The sequence below is a fragment of the Girardinichthys multiradiatus genome, chromosome 2 (assembly GCF_021462225.1).
Source record: "Girardinichthys multiradiatus isolate DD_20200921_A chromosome 2, DD_fGirMul_XY1, whole genome shotgun sequence".
In the NCBI taxonomy this organism is placed as follows: domain Eukaryota; kingdom Metazoa; phylum Chordata; class Actinopteri; order Cyprinodontiformes; family Goodeidae; genus Girardinichthys; species Girardinichthys multiradiatus.
In genome coordinates, this window is record NC_061795.1 from 22,861,185 (window position 1) to 22,883,636 (window position 22,452).

At 40.4% G+C, this 22,452-nt stretch overlaps 2 protein-coding genes across 3 annotated transcripts; one reads left to right on the forward strand and one right to left on the reverse strand.

Moving 5' to 3' along the window:
* Positions 1-350: 350 nt before the first annotated feature.
* Positions 351-10,454, reverse strand: scamp5a (secretory carrier membrane protein 5a). Its single transcript, XM_047354182.1, has 7 exons — positions 10,232-10,454; positions 9,306-9,388; positions 9,073-9,192; positions 6,708-6,864; positions 6,515-6,616; positions 5,539-5,656; positions 351-3,773 (listed from the first exon to the last, which is right to left on the reverse strand). The coding sequence occupies exons 2-7, from the start codon at positions 9,310-9,312 to the stop codon at positions 3,585-3,587; spliced, it is 693 nt and encodes a 230-aa protein (XP_047210138.1). The 5' UTR covers positions 9,313-9,388; positions 10,232-10,454; the 3' UTR covers positions 351-3,584.
* A 987-nt stretch (positions 10,455-11,441) lies between these two features.
* parp16 (poly (ADP-ribose) polymerase family, member 16) lies at positions 11,442-22,070 on the forward strand. 2 transcript variants are annotated; one of them, XM_047390366.1, is made up of 7 exons: positions 11,442-11,544; positions 12,223-12,419; positions 15,964-16,101; positions 16,180-16,386; positions 16,522-16,693; positions 16,780-16,924; positions 21,023-22,070. In XM_047390366.1, exons 2-7 carry the CDS (start codon positions 12,231-12,233, stop codon positions 21,027-21,029), a joined length of 858 nt encoding a protein of 285 aa, XP_047246322.1. In that variant the 5' UTR covers positions 11,442-11,544; positions 12,223-12,230; the 3' UTR covers positions 21,030-22,070. The 2 variants fall into 2 exon arrangements, with proteins under 2 accessions (XP_047246322.1, XP_047246317.1); XM_047390361.1 differs by lacking the exon at positions 21,023-22,070 and adding an exon at positions 20,171-20,558 and having other exon boundaries at positions 11,443-11,544.
* The last annotated feature ends 382 nt before the right edge of the window (positions 22,071-22,452 follow it).

Consider the following 22,452-nt stretch of genomic DNA (forward strand, 5'->3'; position numbering starts at 1 on the left):
TCCTTCTTTGGTTAATTAAAAATAATGAAATGATATAGTTGTTGATGGAATTTCACGTATTAAAACCTTACCGCTATAAGCTACCACTAATTTAGAATTTGTCAATGAGGTGAGGAGGCAAATGTTTGTGGGTGTACAAACTAATAAGAGAAATCAAGAGAGCATAAAAAAAGGAAAGTCAGGAGAAATATTCAAATGAATCAAAACTATTTTCATTATTTTTAGCCACATCCAAAATGAGTCATATGGTAAAGGTGTTTTTAAACATTAAAATCACCTAAATATGAATTATTCCTAAAATATCAGCTGGAGTAAGTGAAAGTTTGCACTTATAAAAAAACAAAACAGGCTGCAACAAGAACGTTTTAATTTCTATCAGGATAAGACCAAATAATACAAAAGTAACACACAAAAAATGTTATTCCTCATTTACGTCACTTATGGAGACACAGCCTCCTCAAACATTTATTTCATCTAAGTACAGCATGTTCCTACTGAATGTGTTTATCTATGGCAAATATTTACCTCATTATATATTCAGGATTACTTATGATATAGTACATGATAATACATTTCATACAACATACAGTACAGTACAAGTGGTAAACATGGGAAATGGCTTCCAGAAGCTTTGATACAGCGACATAAAATGCAGATTAAAGTCTGTCCGAGGAACGGTGGTTTCTGGGACGCGATGAATTCACAGCTAATTTCCCCAATCCCACGAACTGCATATGTCTGTGCAATGTTTTACACTTACTGTATAGGAAACAAACAAAAAACAGATGAGCAGATGTGTAGTGCCATTCACAGAGTAATAACTTCTTTATGTGTCTCTGCTGGTGGAAGGAAATGCAGTTCTGCAGTCGCAAAATCAAAAATCAAGCGATCCAGCTTTAAGACAGGCCTGTTTTTCATTTCATACCACTCTATAACAAAGCTAAGTAATATTTAAAGAAGCCAGTTTGTGCTGAACCGGACTAGATTATGTTTAGTATGTTGAGAAGTATTGCTTCTCTGTAAATTCAACTTACTTTGTTGTGAATGTCTACAGGTAACCCAGCATAAACATTGAATTAAATAATAATCAGAAAATCTTTCAAATAATTATAGTTCAAGGAACACTTCACCACAGCCATGGAAAGGACACAATGAACATGTGCTTCAGTCATGTCCACACATTATCCGAAATACACAGGAAAAACAAGGGTGGGTACAAAATAAAAACAAGGACAGTATAAACAGAGCTTATTTAAAACCACATTATCACAACGGGACAAGACGACCCACAGATTTTGAAATAATGACCATTTAGTTACACATCTTCACAGCTTTGTCAAGCTTAATACTTAATTTTACTGTAATACCCATCTACTGAATGCTGAGGAAGTTCTCAAGAAAAGTTACACTACTCTGAAATCATCTGGCTGAAAGTCTACATGGCTCCTAACTCACCAAATCAGGCCTCACCTGGGCTCATCTTCCTTGTTAAGCTTCACTTCTTAAGGAAATAATTAACTTTAATTTAATATTCTATTTTATATTACATCAATTCATGGAAAAACACCAACAGCCACAAGATGACAAGGCCTGAAGATCACAAGCACCCATATGTAGGGGTTAATGGAAGAATATGTCAAGGGGGAAGGGAAACATCCATCACTCTGAGCACCTATAACAAATATTACCATTACTTACCGATTTTGATTTCTTTTTAAAAGTTATTTTGGTTTTCCTTCACTCTTTACCAGTTCAACGTTGATTAGGAATGTTTATCCAATAAAAACCCTAAACATTGTGTGTGCTTCTCCAAACTGAAATCAGCCTGCTCAACACATTAAAACCACCAAGTTTCAATGCAAAACCAAATATTCCTCAATGGGTAAACTGGGGCAATAAAACAAATGACCAAAGTCCAAAAAACACGATACAGGCTTAAAAACTGATATTACCTGAGAATGTGGAAAACATTGACTTGGCTCTAATCCTAAAAGAAAACAGGTCCCAAAATCAAAACTAAAGAGGATAAATTTATTGGTACCGCTGGTAAAGATGTGAAAAAAGCCTTTAAAGAAAGTATTTTCTTATTGTATTACATTTTTACTCCTTTTAGAAAAATCTAACCTTTCATGTTAAGAAATAATAAAATCCACATTTGTTGGCACCACCGCTGGTAATACTTTAACTAGAACCATGTGATTTGTTCAAGATAAAACTTGTCATTTGTCCCTCAAAACGGTTCAACCTGTTCTGTCTCCTAATGCTGCGACGCCATTCTTTCCTTGCCGTGGATTGGGACTTCTTGCAGCTTGTTATTGATACATCTGGACAGAAAGTTTTTCTTGCATAGTGCCTGACAACTAATGTTTGATTGGTCAGAAATTTGAAGTGGGTGTGGTTAACACAACATTTTCCATAGTCCTGCACTCAAGTTTCTCATAAAGTACTTGTTATTTCCAACTAAACAAACACATGTATTGGCTCTTGTGGAGTATGAACAGGCCTTAACATAAGTGCGTCTGGAGTAAAACAAAGGATGAATATCTGTTTATAAAACGTTTTTTCTACACTGAATAAATGGACTCATTTAATGTTTGTACTAAATTTTGCTATTGTGAGATTATGCTGCTGCAATGACAGATACATCTATATTAAGGTTTTTAACTCATCTTTACCAGGGGTGCACACACATTTGTCTGTGTCTGAAAGTGACACACACTGAACCTTTTAATTGTTGTATTTGACACAAAAAAAAATCTTCATGGTTAAAGTGTAGCATCAATCATTTCAGGTTGTCTGATAAGCCTAAATATGATGCTATCGCTAGCAGCTTAGCCTAGCATAACGATATTAAAGAGAAGACAGAAAGACGATTTTGACTCCTTCAAAACTTACTAAATTTACTTCTAAAATCCTGCTTTAAGATGCAACAAAAAGAATCTGGTCTGATTGTAAAGATTTTGTTGCATTTAGATAGAGAAAAATATATTTTTTCACTAAAGTTGTTTTTGGCTAGCCTAAGCTGGCTACCTGCTAATAAAAATGTTTACAATATTCCAAAACTAATCCTTAAATTATGGATTTTTCTGACCAGTTTCTAGACATGTTTTTGTGACCTGTTGTCTAAACTGTGAGAATTAACTGAGAAACACATATTTAAACTTTTTGTAAGGCCTAAAAAAGGAATCGCTCTTAATGCTTTTACTCACTGTAGTAACACAAAGAGGATTTAAAATGAAGCGGGAAATGTCGATAGGTGAGTGCTGCTTAATGGAAACAAGACATGATGGGGACCTGAATGAACTAAAAAAAAGCTCAGGGGATTTCTTTTAGCCTTATGAGACTGGTGGAAATCAACACACATGCTGAGCAGTAAAACAATAACAACAATTTGTTGATCTAAGAGTGACCTTTCTAAAACTTTTTAATTTGCTTAAACGTATATTTCTTTCATTTTTCCCTACATTCTCTATCTGAAATGAGCCTGTCCTGCGTTAAAATGAAGGGCACCTAATTCTTAGTTGTGTTCATAATTGATCCCTTTTTAGCTCTCCCACTCCTCTCCTCCGGCTCGCCCGTCTGTCCTACATCGGGTCGTCGTAGTTGTAGGTGGGAGCCGCTGAGTACTGGTTCTGCTGCATGGCTCCCTGCGCGGCCCCCATGGCCGCCTGCTGAGCGGCTTGCTGGACGTGTGGGTTCTTCCAGGCTCCGGTGGCCCACTCCTCCTGGGCTTTACCCAGGCTGCCACCGCTACCACGGTATAAGTTGTGGACCTGGGAAAAGTAAAGCATCAGAAGTTATTACTGCCTTTGACACAAAACTTTTAATACACTAAATTTTTACACAAATTTTCCAGTAGATTCGCTTTAAAAAACAAATTCTGACAGTTTTGCGGAACAACAGAAATGTTCTTGATATAACAATTCAAAGTCTTCATTAAAATATGCAAGATAGCTGGCCAGATAGCTTCAGTGCTCCAATGGTTTCTGGTTTCTCTAGGTGACCTCTTTGAGGAAGATTTTCACTGGGTTTTGTCTCTATTTTTTGTCTTTTTATTTTACACCTTGCTTTTTCGCCACATAACCAAAAGAAATTTTTTATATTGTTTTGATGAGTCATTCCGAAAAGTAGCTGCAAACCCAAATAAACATTTCAGTTTCTTAATTAGATCACAGATGTACATCTGTGTCTTGGTCTGAGTAATTCAATTTCCTTTCTTTACTTCTTCTCACCACATGAAGAATATTTTGATGGAGCATTACAACAATGGCTCTAGAAACTAACTTCCCCAAAGTTCAGGAGAATGCTTTTTATAACAGTGTCCTCTACATGTATTGGCAGTTCAAGTAAAATGTGTAAAAATCCTTCAAATAAATAGTTTTTTTCATTTCTCTTAGCGTCCTCCTCACCGTGCATGGTAGCAAGATAATTTTAGGTCCAGCCATGTTTGTCACAGTCGCAGTTGTTTTCTAAGTGAAGGCAACCCAACTTCTTCATCTCTTGATTCTTGAAAACATCTTACATTTCATCCAAAAGGGATTATTTGGTTCTCATCATGAATTAGAAGTACCAGCCTTATAAATTCTAAGCAGAGCGTTCCCACTAATAGGGCCGTCATATGAGGTCACATGTCACTGTTGGGCCATCTGCCATTTTGGTCAGGTAAATGACTGTTACTACGCAGCTCAGCATGCGTCGCAGCAACAGACATCGCAGCTCAAAAGGCGTCGCAGCTCTGACATCACCAGAATTTATAAAAACCCGTGGAAACAAACGTTTAACCGCCATTTTCAGCCATAGCCACGAGACTACATTCGGAGGCACATCTCTGGAGAAATAGAAGCTTGGGGGTGGGTTTACTTTTCCTCCACACTGGCTATTCCCGGAATATCTTGAAAGCTGGAAATTGTCTGATACAAGATCAGAAGATCCATATCCCGATCGAAGACCGTCAGACCCACAGAGGTTTTGTTTCCAGGAGACGAGTTTCCTTCTTGTTTTTTGAGTTGACTGCGATGGTTCCTCATATTTATATAGATTATTTATTATATTTAAATAAAAAATCGTAGACACTGGATCAACATAACAAAAGTAACTCGTAAATTTAAAAAAATGTGAGATATATTGTTAGCATTTTTTGTAACTGCTTGAAACTCCATTCATCTGTTTAATACCAGCTCAAAGAAACTTGCATTTTCATCATTTTTACATGATGCCTGGCAGAGTTTCTTCCTTTCTAAACAAGACAAGATTAAAAAAGAAGATTCATTCTTTTACAGGAGATTTGCAACTTTAGAGTAAAAACTACTGGCACCACAGAGCTAAACCGGATCAGCAAAAAATGTAAGAATAAAAGGCAAATTTATCACCACAACTGTTTGATAGACGGCAACTGAAATTGAACCTCTTGTTAAAAACATTGAGCACTGTTGTATCTTGTATGCAATAAACCACAACTAAATAAAGAGATTTAAAGGCAGAGCCCAACCAGATCGAAAGAAGGTTCATAATTAACACAAAGTAAAGCATAATGATCACCTTGGTAAGGGCGGCAAAGGACAGCACAGCCACCGCAGTAAACATGATGGTGGGAATCAGCATTACTACAGCTGAGCCGATGTTGGTGCTGAAGAAGGTGATGGTAGCCAGCCAGCCGCTGCGGTGAACCACATTCAGGCAGTGAGTCACATGTGACAGTACAGTAAAACACTGGTAGGTATGCATTAAAAACGCTGCTTTGATTAACCATCCAATGACTCATTTTAAATGTGAGCATTTTTTTAAAAGTTCACAGACTGTATTCAAATTGTTATCAGTCCAGCATTCATTTTACTCATATTTCAACAGTAATTTATTGCTCCTTCTGGGGTTGAAAGAAAATAACTAGTAAGATATTAACATTTAAAGCCCCATACAAGAAATATTAGTCAGAACATTCTCCATTTAAAAAATGTAACTGTTTATTGGATGTTCTACACAGAACAAAAAACAGTTTTGTGATATTGCGTGGATTTTCAGTTGTTTGTATCATAATTGATACATTAGGCATTTATGCTTATGAACGTATTATTATTTTCCCAAATAAAACTAAATGGATTGTGTAATGTAATGCTTTTTGAGATCTTCTAGCCTACATCATGTTGTCAGACATGTTCTAATTAGGTGATTTCCTGTTTCTACATATCTGGTGTTAATCAGGCCTGGATGGGGCTAGTAGGCTTAAACCAAAACAATTTGTTCAATCACAGTTCATTCATGTTATAACAAGGGCATCGATTACTTTTTCACACAGGGCCAGGTTCATTTGGAAACTCTTTTTCCCTTAAGAAATGAAATCATAATCTGATAACTGCTTTTATGTTTTCTTCAGATTATCTTTGTCTGATATTAAAATTAGTTGGATAACCCACAACATTTAAAGCAAAAACAAAGAAACCTGTGGGGGGGGGGCAAATAGTTTTTCACAGCACTGTACAATATGTGTAAAAGGTGGGAAACCACTGAAAGCTCTTACCAGACCCCCCAACCTGGGATGCCAACACTCTGGATAATACTTATCACCACCTGAGCCATGAAGACGAAAAAGAAAGCCATGAAGTTGAAAGAGCTGTCGGTCCTGCACAGAGGAATTGATTGACGGAATAAATGAGGTGAATCAGCAAAGAGGCTAAAACTGTGTGTGTGTGCTGAAAGAGAAGTTTGCTTACTTAAATGCCTTGTAGATGGGCCTGAACCAGCACACATAGGAACAAGGAGTGAAGAGTATGAGCCACAGGAAGGCCATCCCAAAGTTGGTGGCTCCTCCACCTCCACACATCCAGGCCAGGCAGCCAATCAGGTTAACAGCTAGTGTGGCAGTGTTCACTGTCAACATCACAGAGAACAGGAGTAGCATGAGGCTGAGGACAAAAACCTATCAGCTAGTTTCATTCTGCAGCAGGACTTAATCACTGTGAATTTCATCCAACGCCCCCTGAATTATTCTTTCTCTGCTCATATGATCCTCCTAGTTTTTGCTAGTAGGTGTGGGGAAAACTTCGGTAACATTCACATGTCCTAAAATCCTAATTCCTAACACCACATTTAATTGAAACAATCTTACTATTAAAATGTTGAATGTTAATTGTTAATTGTAGGCATCCTCGCCTGGTCATTTTCTTCCAGCTGATTTTAAGTTTGCACCAAACATGAATAACACTTTGTAGGAGGTATTGGCATGTTTAACAGTAACCATATTAAAGATAGTTGCATTTATTCACACATTAAAATTTTATAGCAGTTAAAGCTTTGGTTGTGTTAGTTTTTATTATTTCTATTGTATCACCTGCTTATTAATCCATGAATAAGAACTGTTGTTACATATCTTGCAGTTTTGATCTTACTCTTTTTGTTAATAACGCCAATGCATTATATGTTATATACAGTCATGGTAAAAAGAAATAGTTTTTAAGGGTATTATGTGTCAGGTCATATTAAAAATGGTCGGTTCTTTACCAGGTTCTAAAGATATTTAAATCTAACCTCCAGTGTACAAATGCACACAAGAGATTCAAAACTGTGTTTATTTATAGAACAAAAACAAAAGACTAAGTACTTGATTGCTGTTTTCATATAATTTAACATGGTTAGAGCAGTCATGCATTTCTAATTAAAGTTCCTGATTAATTGGTCGTCAACCAGTGTGACCATCAACAAGTGTGACCACACACCTGCTATAAATAGCAGGTGTGTGTTTACACAATGCCAAGCAATAAATACATCAGCAATGACCCTAAGGATGCAACTGTTGCTGCCTATAGAACTGGGAAGAGTTAAAGGGTTATAAGGTCATTTCTAAGTATTTAAGTGTAGTGACAAAGATCTTTCACTAGTGGAAAACAGTTCCCGATCTTCCCAGCAGTGGACATCCCAGCAAATTCGTCCCACGTTTAGATCTAAGAGCTACATCTTGGAATCTCTAGACCTCACTGAACATTTTAAATGTTAATATCCAATTAGAAAAAGTACAATTTGTCAGGAATTGTGGAGAGAATATGGCGGCAGAACTTGGAAAGATACATCTGAATAAAGCCCTGGACTTCTGAAACAATGTGCTTTGGAAAGATGGGAACAAAGAATATGTGTTTGGCCATAATCCACAGCAACATGTTTAATGAAAACAAAACAACACTGAATAAGAACTGCTAAGCATAGTGGTGGAAGGCTGATGATGTGGGCGTGTATTGCAGTCACAGGACCTGGTTACCCTGCAGTCATGGGACTTTGTATCTGTCCAACAGCTTAAGTTTGGTGAAAATGGGTCAATGAGGCACTGTCGTATAAACAAAGGTGGGTCAAAATGTCTCAACAATATCAGTACTGTGTGTTTCACATACAGCTTTTCTATTGTTCCTTAAATCTTTATTTAATAAATGATGCCATGCTGGAATATGTTATGTCTTATTTGATTTAACAAACTTTAGAACCTGGTAAAGACCATATTTTATTTTATTACTGATGTGTAAAACCATAGAGCTGAAAGATAGTGCCCTTTCTGTTTTACTCATTTTTGTAAACTTAGCTTTCAAGTAACACATTTTGGGCTCTTACAAGATTTCTTTATTACATTCTGTGTTTTCTTTAGAAGAAGTTTATGATTTGATGATTTCCAAATACTGTCATTATAGTATTTACATTTTAAATAAATGTCCTGTTTGGTATTAAGTTTAACTATAATAATATACCAGAGGCGTCACATTTTAAGGATACATTCAAAAGAGATTGGTTTTTAGTTTTGAACCTTAATGTAAGATTTGTGGCAGTTTCTCCAAATTCCTCATCCTGCTTTAAGCTGAATCTCTGCCCCAGTCTCAGGTCTTCTACAGCTTCTAACAGGTTTTCCTCCATCTGTTTAGCTCCATTTATCTTCTCATCAACTCTGAGCAGCTTCCATGTCCCTGCTTAAGAAAAGCATCCCCACAGCATGATGCTGCCATCACTATGTTTGGTTGTGGTCTGTTTAGGGTGATGTGTAATATTCGTTTTCCAACGCACACAGCTCAGTGAATCTAAGCCAGGAAGCCTTTCACTCACAGATCCAGAGGTAGTAGAGCCTCTTGCACATGGTGCGCTGATGGTCTGGAATTTCATTGAAGTCCTGGTAAAAACAAGGCTTGAGGGGGATGAATCTAGGCAGGGGAGGGAAGTTGTTTTCTAGCAAACACACACACAGAGAAAGAGAGAGAATGCATCACAAAAAAATCAAGCACATATGGAGATATTTTTTTATATATTAAGCAGAATGAATCAGAAGTGGGAAAGCTTACCAGCCATGATCACTGTTTGGTATTTTCCTCCACTTTCCAAACAGGTGCAGAAACTTCGATCTGAGCTGCCTTCAGAACTAAAACTGAAGAAGAAGAGTTGCCTTAACATCAATAACATTATATTTCTTGTAGCAACAGGCCAACAGCTTCTACCTTCCCCTTCCATCAGTATAGACCTTAATGCTATGATGTGACTGCATAAAAGGTGGCACCAAACTGTTTGAATCCATCACTGAGCACCATTGTTTGAATATACAGAAATAAAGATTAAATCTAAGCACATCCCAGCTATGTTTAGCTCGCTGTAAGGCACAGTCTGGCCTTGTCTCGATGCTTTAAATGAGCATTGTACCATAATTGCATAGGCATGTGCAGAAAGCATTTATCACACTATATATATATATATATATATATATATATATATATATATATATATATCAGCTTACTGATAGCCTGCATATCATTGGTTGCAGCCAACAATAAACGCCTTTTATATCATTTGACTGTCAGTAGCCATCGTTGACTGTGCATAAATCAAGTATGAAGGACATTTCTTCCTGATACAGATTAATCCCTGTCACAAAACGCCCAGATCGAGGGTGATTTCTTTTTTTTTTTCTCCATAATGATGTAAAATGTAGGCATATTTCAGCGGGTGGCGGTGATGCAGCAGCAGGACGCGGTGCATCGTGATCACAGCCGATGGAGGAGCGTCCTTCAGCCTGTGTGAGTCACGGCGCATCGGTACTGCTTCTTCTTCATCATCATCATCCAGACGACGCACAGCTCCAGCCGTAAACTGCCTACACATTCCTGGGTTTTTCACACTGCTGCCCGAATCCGCTTTATCTCATCAAACTGTTTTGCCACCTCCCTGCAAGCTGGGCGTTAAAGGGATGAAACTGCATTGATTTATGACGCCTTACCTCCCGTTTAAAGTCCGAGAATGATGCTATATAATCCTCCTTTTCCTTTATTTTGCATCCTATGATTTTTCCTTCCGACAACAGACGCTGATGAAAGGAGAAAATTAAAATGCTGTCCAGAAAAATATATCAATAGATATATGGGCCGTTATTCCTCAAATGATGGGGCCGGGAGTCAGGAGCGGTCACGTGATGTGTGGTCTCTTCTTTACGCACGTACCCCCCTCCCTCTCCTGGGTTGTTCCCGCGCTGCTGGACCACGGCCCCGGGAACGAGGCGGGATTCGCGGGCCGGCATGACCAATCAGAAAGCAGGATGGAATGCCTAAGCTCCACCCCTTTCAGATGCCAATCACGGTTGTGAAAACAAGAATCCGCCCTGATTGGCTGCCTCTCTGGAAGCTGATCCTCATCAGAGCCGTGCTGAAACTGGGTTTCTAGGTATAGACTAACCCAATTTTATTTTTCTTACTTTTAACATACATTTAAAAGCAGCACGGTCAGGATTCTTTTTCTGGACTTTTCAAGCCCTTTTGACATCACATAGCCCCTTGTTTTTCAGAGAAACTGACCCAAATGGGAATAGACTCCTGTTTGCGTGCTTGAATCTCTAGTTATCACACTGATACACACTTTATTTACCCCACTTAGGGAATTCAGAAAAAAAAAAAAAAAACAGATACAACCAAGAGGAAAATAAGCATTCACTCAGGAATACAACAGGTCAGCATCAGTTAGGCCTAAAATAATTTAAGTCAAGCTGCAGGATTGAAAGTATAATAGCAGAAAGAATAAATAACCTAATATCCATTTTCCCTACTTATGAATATGAGTTCTTAATCAAGAGGTGATTATCTTGTGCAAATTCTTTAATTAGAGGCGTTTAAATAGCAGGCATTAGGATGAACCGATTAAGAAAAAAAATGAAAAAAATATTGTTATTAACATTAACAAATGAGGTGAAGAAATTATGTTTTAAATTATCGCTTGTGCTGCCTTCGCGTGTCGTTGTATCAGTCACTTTCTGCTGATTAGGTGTCATAAAAGATTTTTAAAAATCTGAAATATTCTGACAATTTTAGAAGATATCTCTATCCAGTTTAGTAATGATTCGCTTACGCGATTTTCACCCCTTATTTAGCTTCTTAAAGAAGACATGATTCGTGTTTTGCCCTCGTATTTCCCCTCTAATCCCTGACGTGTAATTTTGACACACAAAGTTTGTACAGCACTTTAACGCAGCAGTGATCAAGCTAACGTTCTGTTAGCTTCTCCAGTAGTGTAGTGCTATGAGTTGAGCAAGGCTTAACCGAGGTAAGATCAGTTATTAGAGTAAAAAAATGTGGCATATGAACATATATAACACAGAGCAAATGTTTGATAAACAATTAAATTAAGCAACAAGCGTTCGGTGTTTTTATTTATGTCATTAATATCGATACATTGTGAAAGATATTTATGTCGCAGCTAGTGTTAGCCAGCTAGCTTCCTTACAACAACCAGCCGGTAGCTAAATGGCACACAGACAACTAAAGACAAAATTTAAATGTTAGTATTTAATACTGGGCTTGGAGTTTTCATACATATGTCAACTTTTCTCTTTCAGCTGGTCATATTAAACTTAACGGTAGCAAGTGAACTAGGTATACTGTAAAGTTTTGTATCCCCTGGAGAAAATTACCCCTTTAAATTCTAAAAGGAGAAGGACGTAGAAAGTTTAAAACAACAAATATGACATAAATAATTTAACCTCCTTTAAGTAGTTGACAGTTTTAGCTATACACGGTTCCCAATTTAAAAATTAGGTCTTAAAATCGAACATAAAGTGCATAAAAACAGAAAAAAAATAAAAAATAGTTCAAACTATAACTGTAGAATGCAACCTTACTAATTTCACCCTTCAGATGTGTTTTCCACAGTTGTACATTTCCCTTTGAACTTATAACCTGTTGTTTTTGTCTAAACCTGCTTGCATGTTGTGTGTGTGTACAGTGCTGGGAATGCAGCCACCTCTGCCACCTGAGGCTGTCAGAGAGCTGGTGAGCTCCTGTCTGCACAGAGATCCTGTAGCTGCAGACTTACGGTGCAGCCTGTTTGTGGCTGCAGCACAGAGCTACAAGAGGGACTCTTTGCTCAGACCCTTCCCTCCTCACTACACAAGTGGTGACATTAAGGACTTTGAGGGGCTGGTAAGAGCTCTGGTCACAATGAAAACCTTATCTATTATGTCAGAAATAATTTATGGGGCTTAATTTAAAATATCATTGCAATAAAGCTAACAAACAGAGATCATTTTTATTTTATTTACATTAAGAGTGCATGATCTAGATGATCGTACTTTAAACATACACTTGGTGGCAGTAATGTGCTTTTAACGCCGCTATTTGTCAAACAGGGCTCCTTGGAGATGAATACTATACAACTTTAAAGCATCGGTTTTGTCTTTGCATATTAAAGTGATATATGTAACAGCTAGGGACATTTTCTATAATATCTTGTGCTATCTTTTGCACCCCTAACAAAATCACAGGTACCACAATTATTTGCAACTCTAACAATTCCTATCAAATAAATATGAATTCATATTTTTCAAAATATATTCTTTTTAATGTCGTTCAGAGTGTGGGGGTGTAAATATGACCTGACATAGTGGTAGATTTCTCTTAGCCACTCTTCAAAATGAGAGAACATGCCATTCAAATAAGTCTGAAGTCTGTTGATCTTTATAAATTAGGAAAAAGATTCAAGAAATTGAACCGACACGTTTAAAACAGCTGGAACTGGGACAAAAATCACTGCATGGCTTTTTTCATCACACTAGCAGGAGGATGTAAGGGAGATAAAAAAAAAATCCCTGAAGCTCACTGTTAAAAGAGATTTAGCTAAAAGAGGCATCTTGATGTGATGCACAGGGCTGCACTGGGCCAATCCGACCACATCATGGTCCACCTGATTCCTGCATACAGGCAGAAACTAAAGCTCTGCAAACCTGTTGTGAGGACGACAAGGAAGTGGAGCAGTGAGGCTGTGGAGAATCTCCAGGCGTGTTTAGGCTGTACAGACTGGGATGTGTTCAGGACTACTACCAACAGTCTGGACGAGTACACAGAGGCTGTGACTTCCTACATCAGCTTCTGTGAGGACAGCTGTGTACCATCATGCACCAGGGTGAGTTACAACAACGACAAACCCTGGTTCACAGCTAAACTCAGAAGGTTAAGACTGGATAAGGAAGAGGCCTTCAGGAGTGGGGACAAAGACATATACAGAGAGGCAAAGTATAAGTTTGGCAAGGCAGTGAAAGAGGCCAAACGACTGTACTCTGAGAAGCTCCAAAGGAAGTTAAAGGGACAGTCTTGCAACCATCCCCCATTACGCCCCCCAACAGCTGCAGCCACAATCCACCACCCCCACCTCCCCAACCTCAAGAGGGGCCTTGGCACCTCCAACCCCCACCCTGAAGTTCCCCCCCACCAGCCCCCTACCCACGCCGAGGACGGCTCTTTCCATCCAGGAGAGGGACGTCAACAAACTCTTCAGGAGACAGAACCCCCGGAAAGCTGCTGGTCCGGATTCTGTCTCACCAGCCAGCCTGAAGCACTGCGCTGATCAGCTGTCTCCAGTCTTCACAGACATTTTTAACACCTCACTGGAGACATGTCATGTGCCAGCCTGCTTCAAGTCCTCCACCATCGTCCCTGTTCCCAAGAAGTCCAGGACCACAGGGCTTAATGACTTCAGACCCGTCGCCCTGACCTCATTGGTGATGAAGTCCTTTGAGCGCCTTGTGCTCAAACACCTAAAAGACATCACCGACACCCTCCTGGACCCCCTGCAGTTTGCCTACAGAGCCAACAGGTCTGTAGATGATGCAGTCAACCTAGCCCTTCACTTCATCCTCCGGCACCTGGACTCCACAGGAACCTACGCCAGGATCCTGTTTGTGGATTTCAGCTCCGCCTTCAACACCATCGTCCCAGTTCTGCTACAGGAGAAGCTCTCCCAGCTGAGTGTGCCCGACTCCACCTGCAGGTGGATCACTGACTTCCTGTCTGACAGGAAGCAGCGCGTGAGGCTGGGGAAGCACGTCTCTGACTCCCTGACCATCAGCACCGAGGCTGTGTTTTCTCTCCTCTGCTCTTCTCCCTGTAACACCAACAGCTGCACCTCCAGTCACCAGTCTGTCAAGCTTCTGAAGTTTGCGGACGACACCACCCTCATCGGACTCATCTCTGATGGTGATGAGTCTGCGTACAGATGGGAGGTGGACCATCTGTTGGACTGGTGCAGCCAGAACAACCTTGAGCTCAACGCTCTAAAGACAGTGGAGATGGTTGTGGACTTCAGGCAGAACCCAGCCCCACCTGCCCCCATCACCCTCTGTGACTCCACAATTGACACTGTGGAATCTTTCCGCTTCCTGGGAACCATCATCTCCCAGGATCTCAAGTGGGAGCCAAACATCAGCTCCCTCATCAAGAAAGCCCAGCAGAGGATGTTCTTCCTGCGGCAGCTGAAGAAATTCAACCTGCCAAAGACTATGATGGTGCACTTCTACACAGCCATCATTGAGTCCATCCTCACCTCCTCCATCACCATCTGGTACGCCGCTGCTACAGCCAAGGATAAGGGAAGGCTGCAGCGTGTCATTCGGTCTGCTGAGAAGGTGATTGGCTGCAGTCTACTGTCGCTCCAGGAACTGTACACCTCCAGGACCCTGAAGCGGGCAGGGAAGATTCTGGCTGATCCCTCCCACCCCGGTCACAGACTCTTTGAGACTCTCCCCTCTGGCAGGAGGCTGCGGTCCATCCGGACCAAAACCTCACGCCACAAGAACAGTTTTTTCCCATCTGCCACCAGCCTTGTTAACAAAGCCCGGAAACCACCCTGACATTCTCCCTTTCCCCCACACCCCCTTTTTTGCTGACAGGACACCTGTAACCTGTAACTCTATGCGTTACATTAATGCTCAGCTTGGACTCCTGCTTTACTTGCACTGCTTTACTTGCACAATGATCACCTGCACTGTTGTACCGCTCTTGCATCCTATACTGCTCTACATTTACTCTCACTCACTTAAAACTGTGCACATATATTTATATTATATTGTAGATATGTTTATACTGTTTAATTTGTATTGTATTGCACCGACTACGCCAAAACAAATTCCTTGTATGTCCAAAAATGTACTTGGCAATAAAGCTTTTCTGATTTCTGATTCTGATCCTAAACATATGGCCAAATCAACACAGAAATGGGTCATTGTGGTAAATGTTATTTCATGTAAATAATGTATTCTTTAATGTGAAAATATTTTCATCTACTGAATAAGTGCACTCAAAATTTCTTTAACATTTTCAGTGTAAGATTAAACTACTGCAAAAAGTGAAGTTTATTTTAATTCTGTTTTCCCCATACCTACCAGAGGTGTCGATAATTGTGGTGGGTGCTAGAAATACGAAATTTAGATGAAAAAATGGTAAAACGTTCTTGGGTATTTTCTTGTGAAATCATTTTAGGTTGTGATCAGACCTGTTAAAAACACTCATTAGAAACAAGCTGTTTCCATGAGAAATGCAACACTGAACCTTGTTATGTTTCATGTTAAACATTTTGTCATTATTTCTGTTTCGTTTCCGTCTAACTGGATGATCACAACCTGCATTCACGGACGGGGCGCTTGGTTACTCCTTATGTGTTAATATGACAACTAAAGTTTGTTTTAATCTTCAGTTGGGAGATATAAACTCCCTGCCTGGCGTAAGAGATTTGGTGAGGTTACGGCCCAGTGAAGGAGATCATCATCTGGCCCTGATACACTGGATTCTCTCCTCAAGGAGCTTTGCTGTGAAAACCCTACAAAAGGATGAGGTACAGTGCTATAAATACACATGCATGGGCCATATAATGTTTGTATACATGCTTTGTTTTTCTTTTTATCTGCTCTAGTATGCCAAACTCTGTAAGTTAACCGAAAATGAGGGGATTTCTGCACCTGTACCAGACTTCCTGTTTGAGCTGGAGTACTCCGATCACTTGAACACCAGGTTTGAGAAGATGAGAGAAGGACGAGATGTCTTCTATGCATTCCATGGGAGCCGTCTGGAGAACTTTCATTCAATCATTCACAATGGGCTACACTGTCACCTCAACAAGGTCTCTGCAGTAAAAAAAAAAAACACTACGCGTGTTTCTTATGAAGCCATTTCGACTTCTTAAGGCAGGAAAGTCTGAAGAATGGACTTTCTTTCTGACGTGCTAACTTCTCACATTTGATGTGTGCGTGTGCAGAACTCTGTGTTTGGAGAGGGGACCTACCTCACCAGTGACCTCAGCATGGCCGTTCTCTACAGTCCCCACAGCAGCGGCTGGCGGGAAAGCATCCTGGGTCCTCAGCTCAGCTGTGTTGCCTTGTGTGAAATTATTGATCATCCAGACGTTAAATGCCAGGTGAAGAAAAAAGGTGTGTTTATCTGTTGGACTCACGAAATAAATCACGAAAAGCTGCTGTTTATCCTACTGCATGTTAAAGGCTGCTGTTCGTTTCAGATTCCGATACTATTGACAGGCAGCGCTCCCGAGCCAAGAACAGCGAAGGCGGCGATGTTCCGCAGAAATACTTTATAGTCACCAACAATCAGCTTTTACGAGTCAAGTATCTGCTTGTCTACTCTCAGGGGAAACACCTGGCCAGGTAAGAGTCTACGGAGTCAGAAGGCCAAATCCCATTTAGAGAAAGAAAATTTTGCTATATTGAAAAAAAACTAGGGCTGCACGGTGGCACAGTTGGTAGCACTGTTGCCTTGCAGCAAGAAGGTCCTGGGTTCGATTCCCGACCGGGGGTCTTTCTGCATGGAGTTTGCATGTTCTCCCTGTGCATGTGTGGGTTCTCACCGGGTACTCCGGCTTCCTCCCACAATCCAAAGACATGCCAGTTAGGTTAATTGGTCACTCTAAATTGCCCTTAGGTGTGTGAATGAGTGTGTGCTTGGTTGTATGTGTGTTGCCCTGCGATGGACTGGCGGCCTGTCCAGGGTGTACCCCGCCTCTTGCCCATAGACTGCTGGAGATAGGCACCAGCTCCCCCGTGACCCACTATGGAATAAGCAGTAGAAAATGACATGACATGACATGAAAAAAAACTAAAATCTATTATTGCCTCTCAAAATTAGGCATTAAAAATGAGCATTCTGGTCAGGTTTAGTCTTTCCAAACAAGGATGGGTTATGTCCCCTTTAATCTGGTACCCCTAAGTAATGTCTAGTGAAACCAACTGCCTACAGAAGTCTACAAGATAGTAACTAGAGTTCACTTGTGTGTCATTTAATCTCAATATAAATTCAGCTGTTCTATTAAGGCCTCAGTGGTTTGTTAGAGCAAATTGGAGAACCAGCAGCATGATGAAGAGCAAGGAACACAACAGGACTGTCAGAGATAACGTTCTAGAGGTTTAACGCAGGATTGGGTTTTAAACTATACAGGTCCTTCTCAAAATATTAGCATATTAGCATAATATTTATTGTCTTAATATGGATGATTGTGGCATACAGCTCATGAAAACCCAAAATTCCTATCTCACAAAATTAACATATTTCATCCGACCAATAAAAGAAAAGTGTTTTTAATACAAAAAACGTCAACCTTCAAATAATCATGTACAGTTATGCACTCAATACTTGGTCGGGAATCCTTTTGCAGAAATGACTGCTTCAATGCGGCGTGGCATGGAGGCAATCAGCCTGTGGCACTGCTGAGGTCTTATGGAGGCCCAGGATGCTTCGATAGCGGCCTTTAGCTCATCCAGAGTGTTGGGTCTTGAGTCTCTCAACGTTCTCTTCACAATATCCCACAGATTCTCTATGGGGTTCAGGTCAGGAGAGTTGGCAGGCCAATGGAGCACAGTGATACCATGGTCAGTAAACCATTTACCAGTGGTTTTAGCACTGTGAGCAGGTGCCAGGTCGTGCTGAAAAATGAAATCTTCATCTCCATAAAGCTTTTCAGCAGATGGAAGCATGAAGTGCTCCAAAATCTCCTGATAGCTAGCTGCATTGACCCTGCCCTTGATAAAACACAGTGGACCAACACCAGCAGCTGACACGGCACCCCAGACCATCACTGACTGTGGGTACTTGACACTGGACTTCTGGCATTTTGGCATTTCCTTCTCCCCAGTCTTCCTCCAGACTCTGGCACCTTGATTTCCGAATGACATGCAGAATTTGCTTTCATCTGAAAAAAGGACTTTGGACCACTGAGCAACAGTCCAGTGCTGCTTCTCTGTAGCCCAGGTCAGGCGCTTCTGCCGCTGTTTCTGGTTCAAAAGTGGCTTGACCTGGGGAATGCGGCACCTGTAGCCCATTTCCTGCACACGCCTGTGCACGGTGGCTCTGGATGTTTCTACTCCAGACTCAGTCCACTGCTTCCGCAGGTCCCCCAAGGTCTGGAATCGGCCCTTCTCCACAATCTTCCTCAGGGTCCGGTCACCTCTTCTCGTTGTGCAGCGTTTTCTGACACACTTTTTCCTTCCCACAGACTTCCCACTGAGGTGCCTTGATACAGCACTCTGGGAACAGCCTATTCGTTCAGAAATTTCTTTCTGTGTCTTACCCTCTTGCTTGAGGGTGTCAATAGTGGCCTTCTGGACAGCAGTCAGGTCGGCAGTCTTACCCATGATTGGGGTTTTGAGTGATGAACCAGGCTGGGAGTTTTAAAGGCCTCAGGAATCTTTTGCAGGTGTTTAGAGTTAACTCGTTGATTCAGATGATTAGGTTCATAGCTCGTTTAGAGACCCTTTTAATGATATGCTAATTTTGTGAGATAGGAATTTTGGGTTTTCATGAGCTGTATGCCAAAATCATCCATATTAAGACAATAAAAGACCTGAAATATTTCAGTTAGTGTGCAATGAATCTACAATATATGAATGTTAAATTTTCATCATGACATTATGGAAAATAATGAACTTTATCACAATATGCTAATATTTTGAGAAGGACCTGTATATCAAGATGTAAACACCTCACGGAGCACAGTTCAAAAGCTGTCGTGTATAAATGGAAAGAGCACAACTGCAACCAAGAGGACCATGGTAAATCAGGAGGAGCTGCAGAGATCTGAAGCTCAGGTGGGAGAATCTGTTTTACAGGACAACTATTAGGCATGCACTTTACCAATCTGGCCTTTTATGGAAGAGTGGCAAGAAGAAAGCCCTTGTGGGAAGAAAGCCATAAGAAGTCCTGGTCAAAGTTTACCACAACCCATGTAGGGGACACAGTAAAGATGTTGAGGAAGGTGCTCTGATCAGATGAGACCCAAACTCAATGTTTAAGCCTACATGCAAAACGTTATACATGGAGAGGAAAGCTAAAACTGCACGAAACGTAGAACAGGGGTTCCCAAACTTTTCCATACCATGGCCCCGCAAACACCATCAGCTTCTGGGCGGGGACCCCTTTTGCAAACCCACAGATGATGCTAAAATTATGTAAAGAAACATCAACTTTTTAAATGTCTTTTATTAACTCTTCAATAATGTGAAAAAACCGCAGACCCAGAACACACCATCCATATAGTACACGATGGTGCAGTTTAATGCTGTGGGGATGCTTTTCTGCACCAGAGATAGGGAAGCTGGTCATGTTGATGGAGCTAAGTAGAGAGCAATCTTGTAAGGAAACCTGTCAGAGGCTGCTAAAGACTTTAGACTAGGGCGAAGGTTTACCTCCTGAAAGCTCAAAAGTGTCAGAATGGCCAAAAGTCTGGACCTAAATCCTTTTGAGAATTTGTTAGAAGATTTGAATATTTATGTGCACAGATGCTCCCTCTCTGATCTGACATCTGCCTGAAGTATTTTACAAGATTTGCAGCTTTAGTTGCAGCAAAACATGATTCTGCAAAGTACTGGAACAAATGCAAATGCTGGTTTATTTCCCATCAGGCATTCTCGCAGCAGGTCGTGGCTCCTCAGACACCATTTTGCCATCATGATGAGTCTCTATCTACTGCTCCTCATATTCATTGGTGCCTTGAACTCCACCTCGTTCATATCCTTCTGGAATAGACTATTCAGGTGACGGGACAGCAGGAGGGACGCCCCAGCTGTTTGTTGTCTGCAGTGCCTTTTCTGATCAGACACTGGGCTGCAGGCCTGAGCTATGATTATGTTTTATGCACCTTTAACTCTGTTCTTATATTGGGAAAACTGCTCTTGTTTACTGTTATTAAGGACAACATATCTTTTAAATAGCAGCTATAGGATCCTGATCTGTATTAATCCTGTTCAGATAAGATTGCTGTGTATTTTAATAAAGGTCTGCAATATTCTACCTTTAATTTCATTTTATTTAAGACTTGAAAAGATGGAGATTCACATTTATCTTCAATAAAAACACTGCAAAGACCAGGTAGATTCCAGAATTGTCAAAATTGTAAAACAATTTATAATTTTATCATTTTTTACTCAATGAAGTACTTAATCAAAGGTATAAAGCTCCTTAAAATTGCTCAAAAATATAGAGGGATTAAAGATTGCTGAATGACTCTGATTTCTGAGTGACGACATCGTTGGTAGTTTTCTCATGACTGGTTTTGTGTTGCATTCAAATGTTGACATGGTTCACCTCTGATAGAGATGCATTTATTACAGCTGGCACACAGACGGTCCTCCACTATCAGACGTTTGGTGTCGCTAAAAAAGTCAGGCAGATAAATGGGGTTGATAACGGCAGCGGCCTGCTTTGCCGGCGTGTCTCCTCGACCTAATAGCTAATAAAATGATATGCATTAACAGGAGCTGAAGCTGAAGGGAAAACATGTAGCAAATGGCCCGAGACCGGGAATAAAACCCAGGATAACCGCGTCGAGGACTAAAGCCTCTGCACCTGGTGCACCTGCTCTACCAACTGAGCCACCCAACACCTCGTTTTCAATAAATCTGATTAAAAAAACTGTTGGCACTTCTTTTATTTTCTGACAGAACCATGTCTTGTTAACCCTAATAAACTCTGGATAATGTCGTGAAATCAGCGGTTTGCAGATGCATGCGTCTACGCAGTTAAAAGGAGATGAAAGCAAATGCAGGCTTTTGTTTTGGCTTTAAAACAAATTCCTTCTTGCGAAATCCTTTAGATAAACTGCTTCTCTCCTTCAGAAGCTGCTCACTCTTGAAGGCCAGAGAACAAATACCCATTGTTGGTCCACACTTCAGTCCTTTTCCTCATTATCGCTGCCTCATAAACCATCTGTTATTCAATAACTACTACCTGTGTGGGGGCCAGCCATGGTAGAGGGGACTTGCTTTTGAACTGAAAGAAACCCCGACCTAATGAAATGGGAAATGCTAGATCAGAGGTGAGGCACACATGCTGGTGAATTGCTTTGGTTTGTTTTTAAATCGGCATACATGTGTTGTAGTTTCACTCCTCAAGTTTTCATTCTTTTATGATGGTTTTAAAAAGTGGTCAATTGTTTCTCTCTCACCATTAATGTGACATTTATTCTGTTCAATTCAATGCAAAGTGAAAATGCTGCAATAACCTGGTTGCCAACTGTACACAACCTTAAACTAAATCCCCTATTCATTTAAAAACACCATTCAGTCTTTGATAAGAGTCTATGAGCTTACTACATCCTCACTCAATAATATTTGGCCATTCTACCTGGACAAAAACTGTCCAAACCTAACAGACCGATAAGGACATCTCTTGTCCACACTTTTAGTTCTAGTCTCATGCAAGCCTTTTCATAACTTTGATTATCATTTGAAGTCCTGCGTTTGTTGATTTGGCTGCACACTGAAGCAGAATAAAGTAAACCTGAAAGTTTTGGGTCAACACTGACTATTTGGGGGTGTTTTTAATTTCGCCCGATGTGAACCAAATGATGATTCCACCCCTACCATGTTTTATTCTGTGCTGAGTGTTCTTGGCTTATTATGTAGAGTTGTTTTTTGTTTTTTTTTCTTTTTGTGCCAAACATACCTTATTGAATGATGTTTGGTTTTATCGACCATAGCACGTTCTGCCACAAGGTCCCTGAATATTTTAGCCAAGCTTGGGTGTTTGCTTTGGAAGAAAGGCCTTCTGTCTTCTACTCCTGAGTCCAGACACATGGAGAATACAGGAGAATCCGTGACCAGATTCTGTCTTGTCATTTAATCAGTTTTAGAAAGAGACATCCAGTTCGTGTAACCTTGCTGTTGTCCCATGTTTTCTCCAGTTA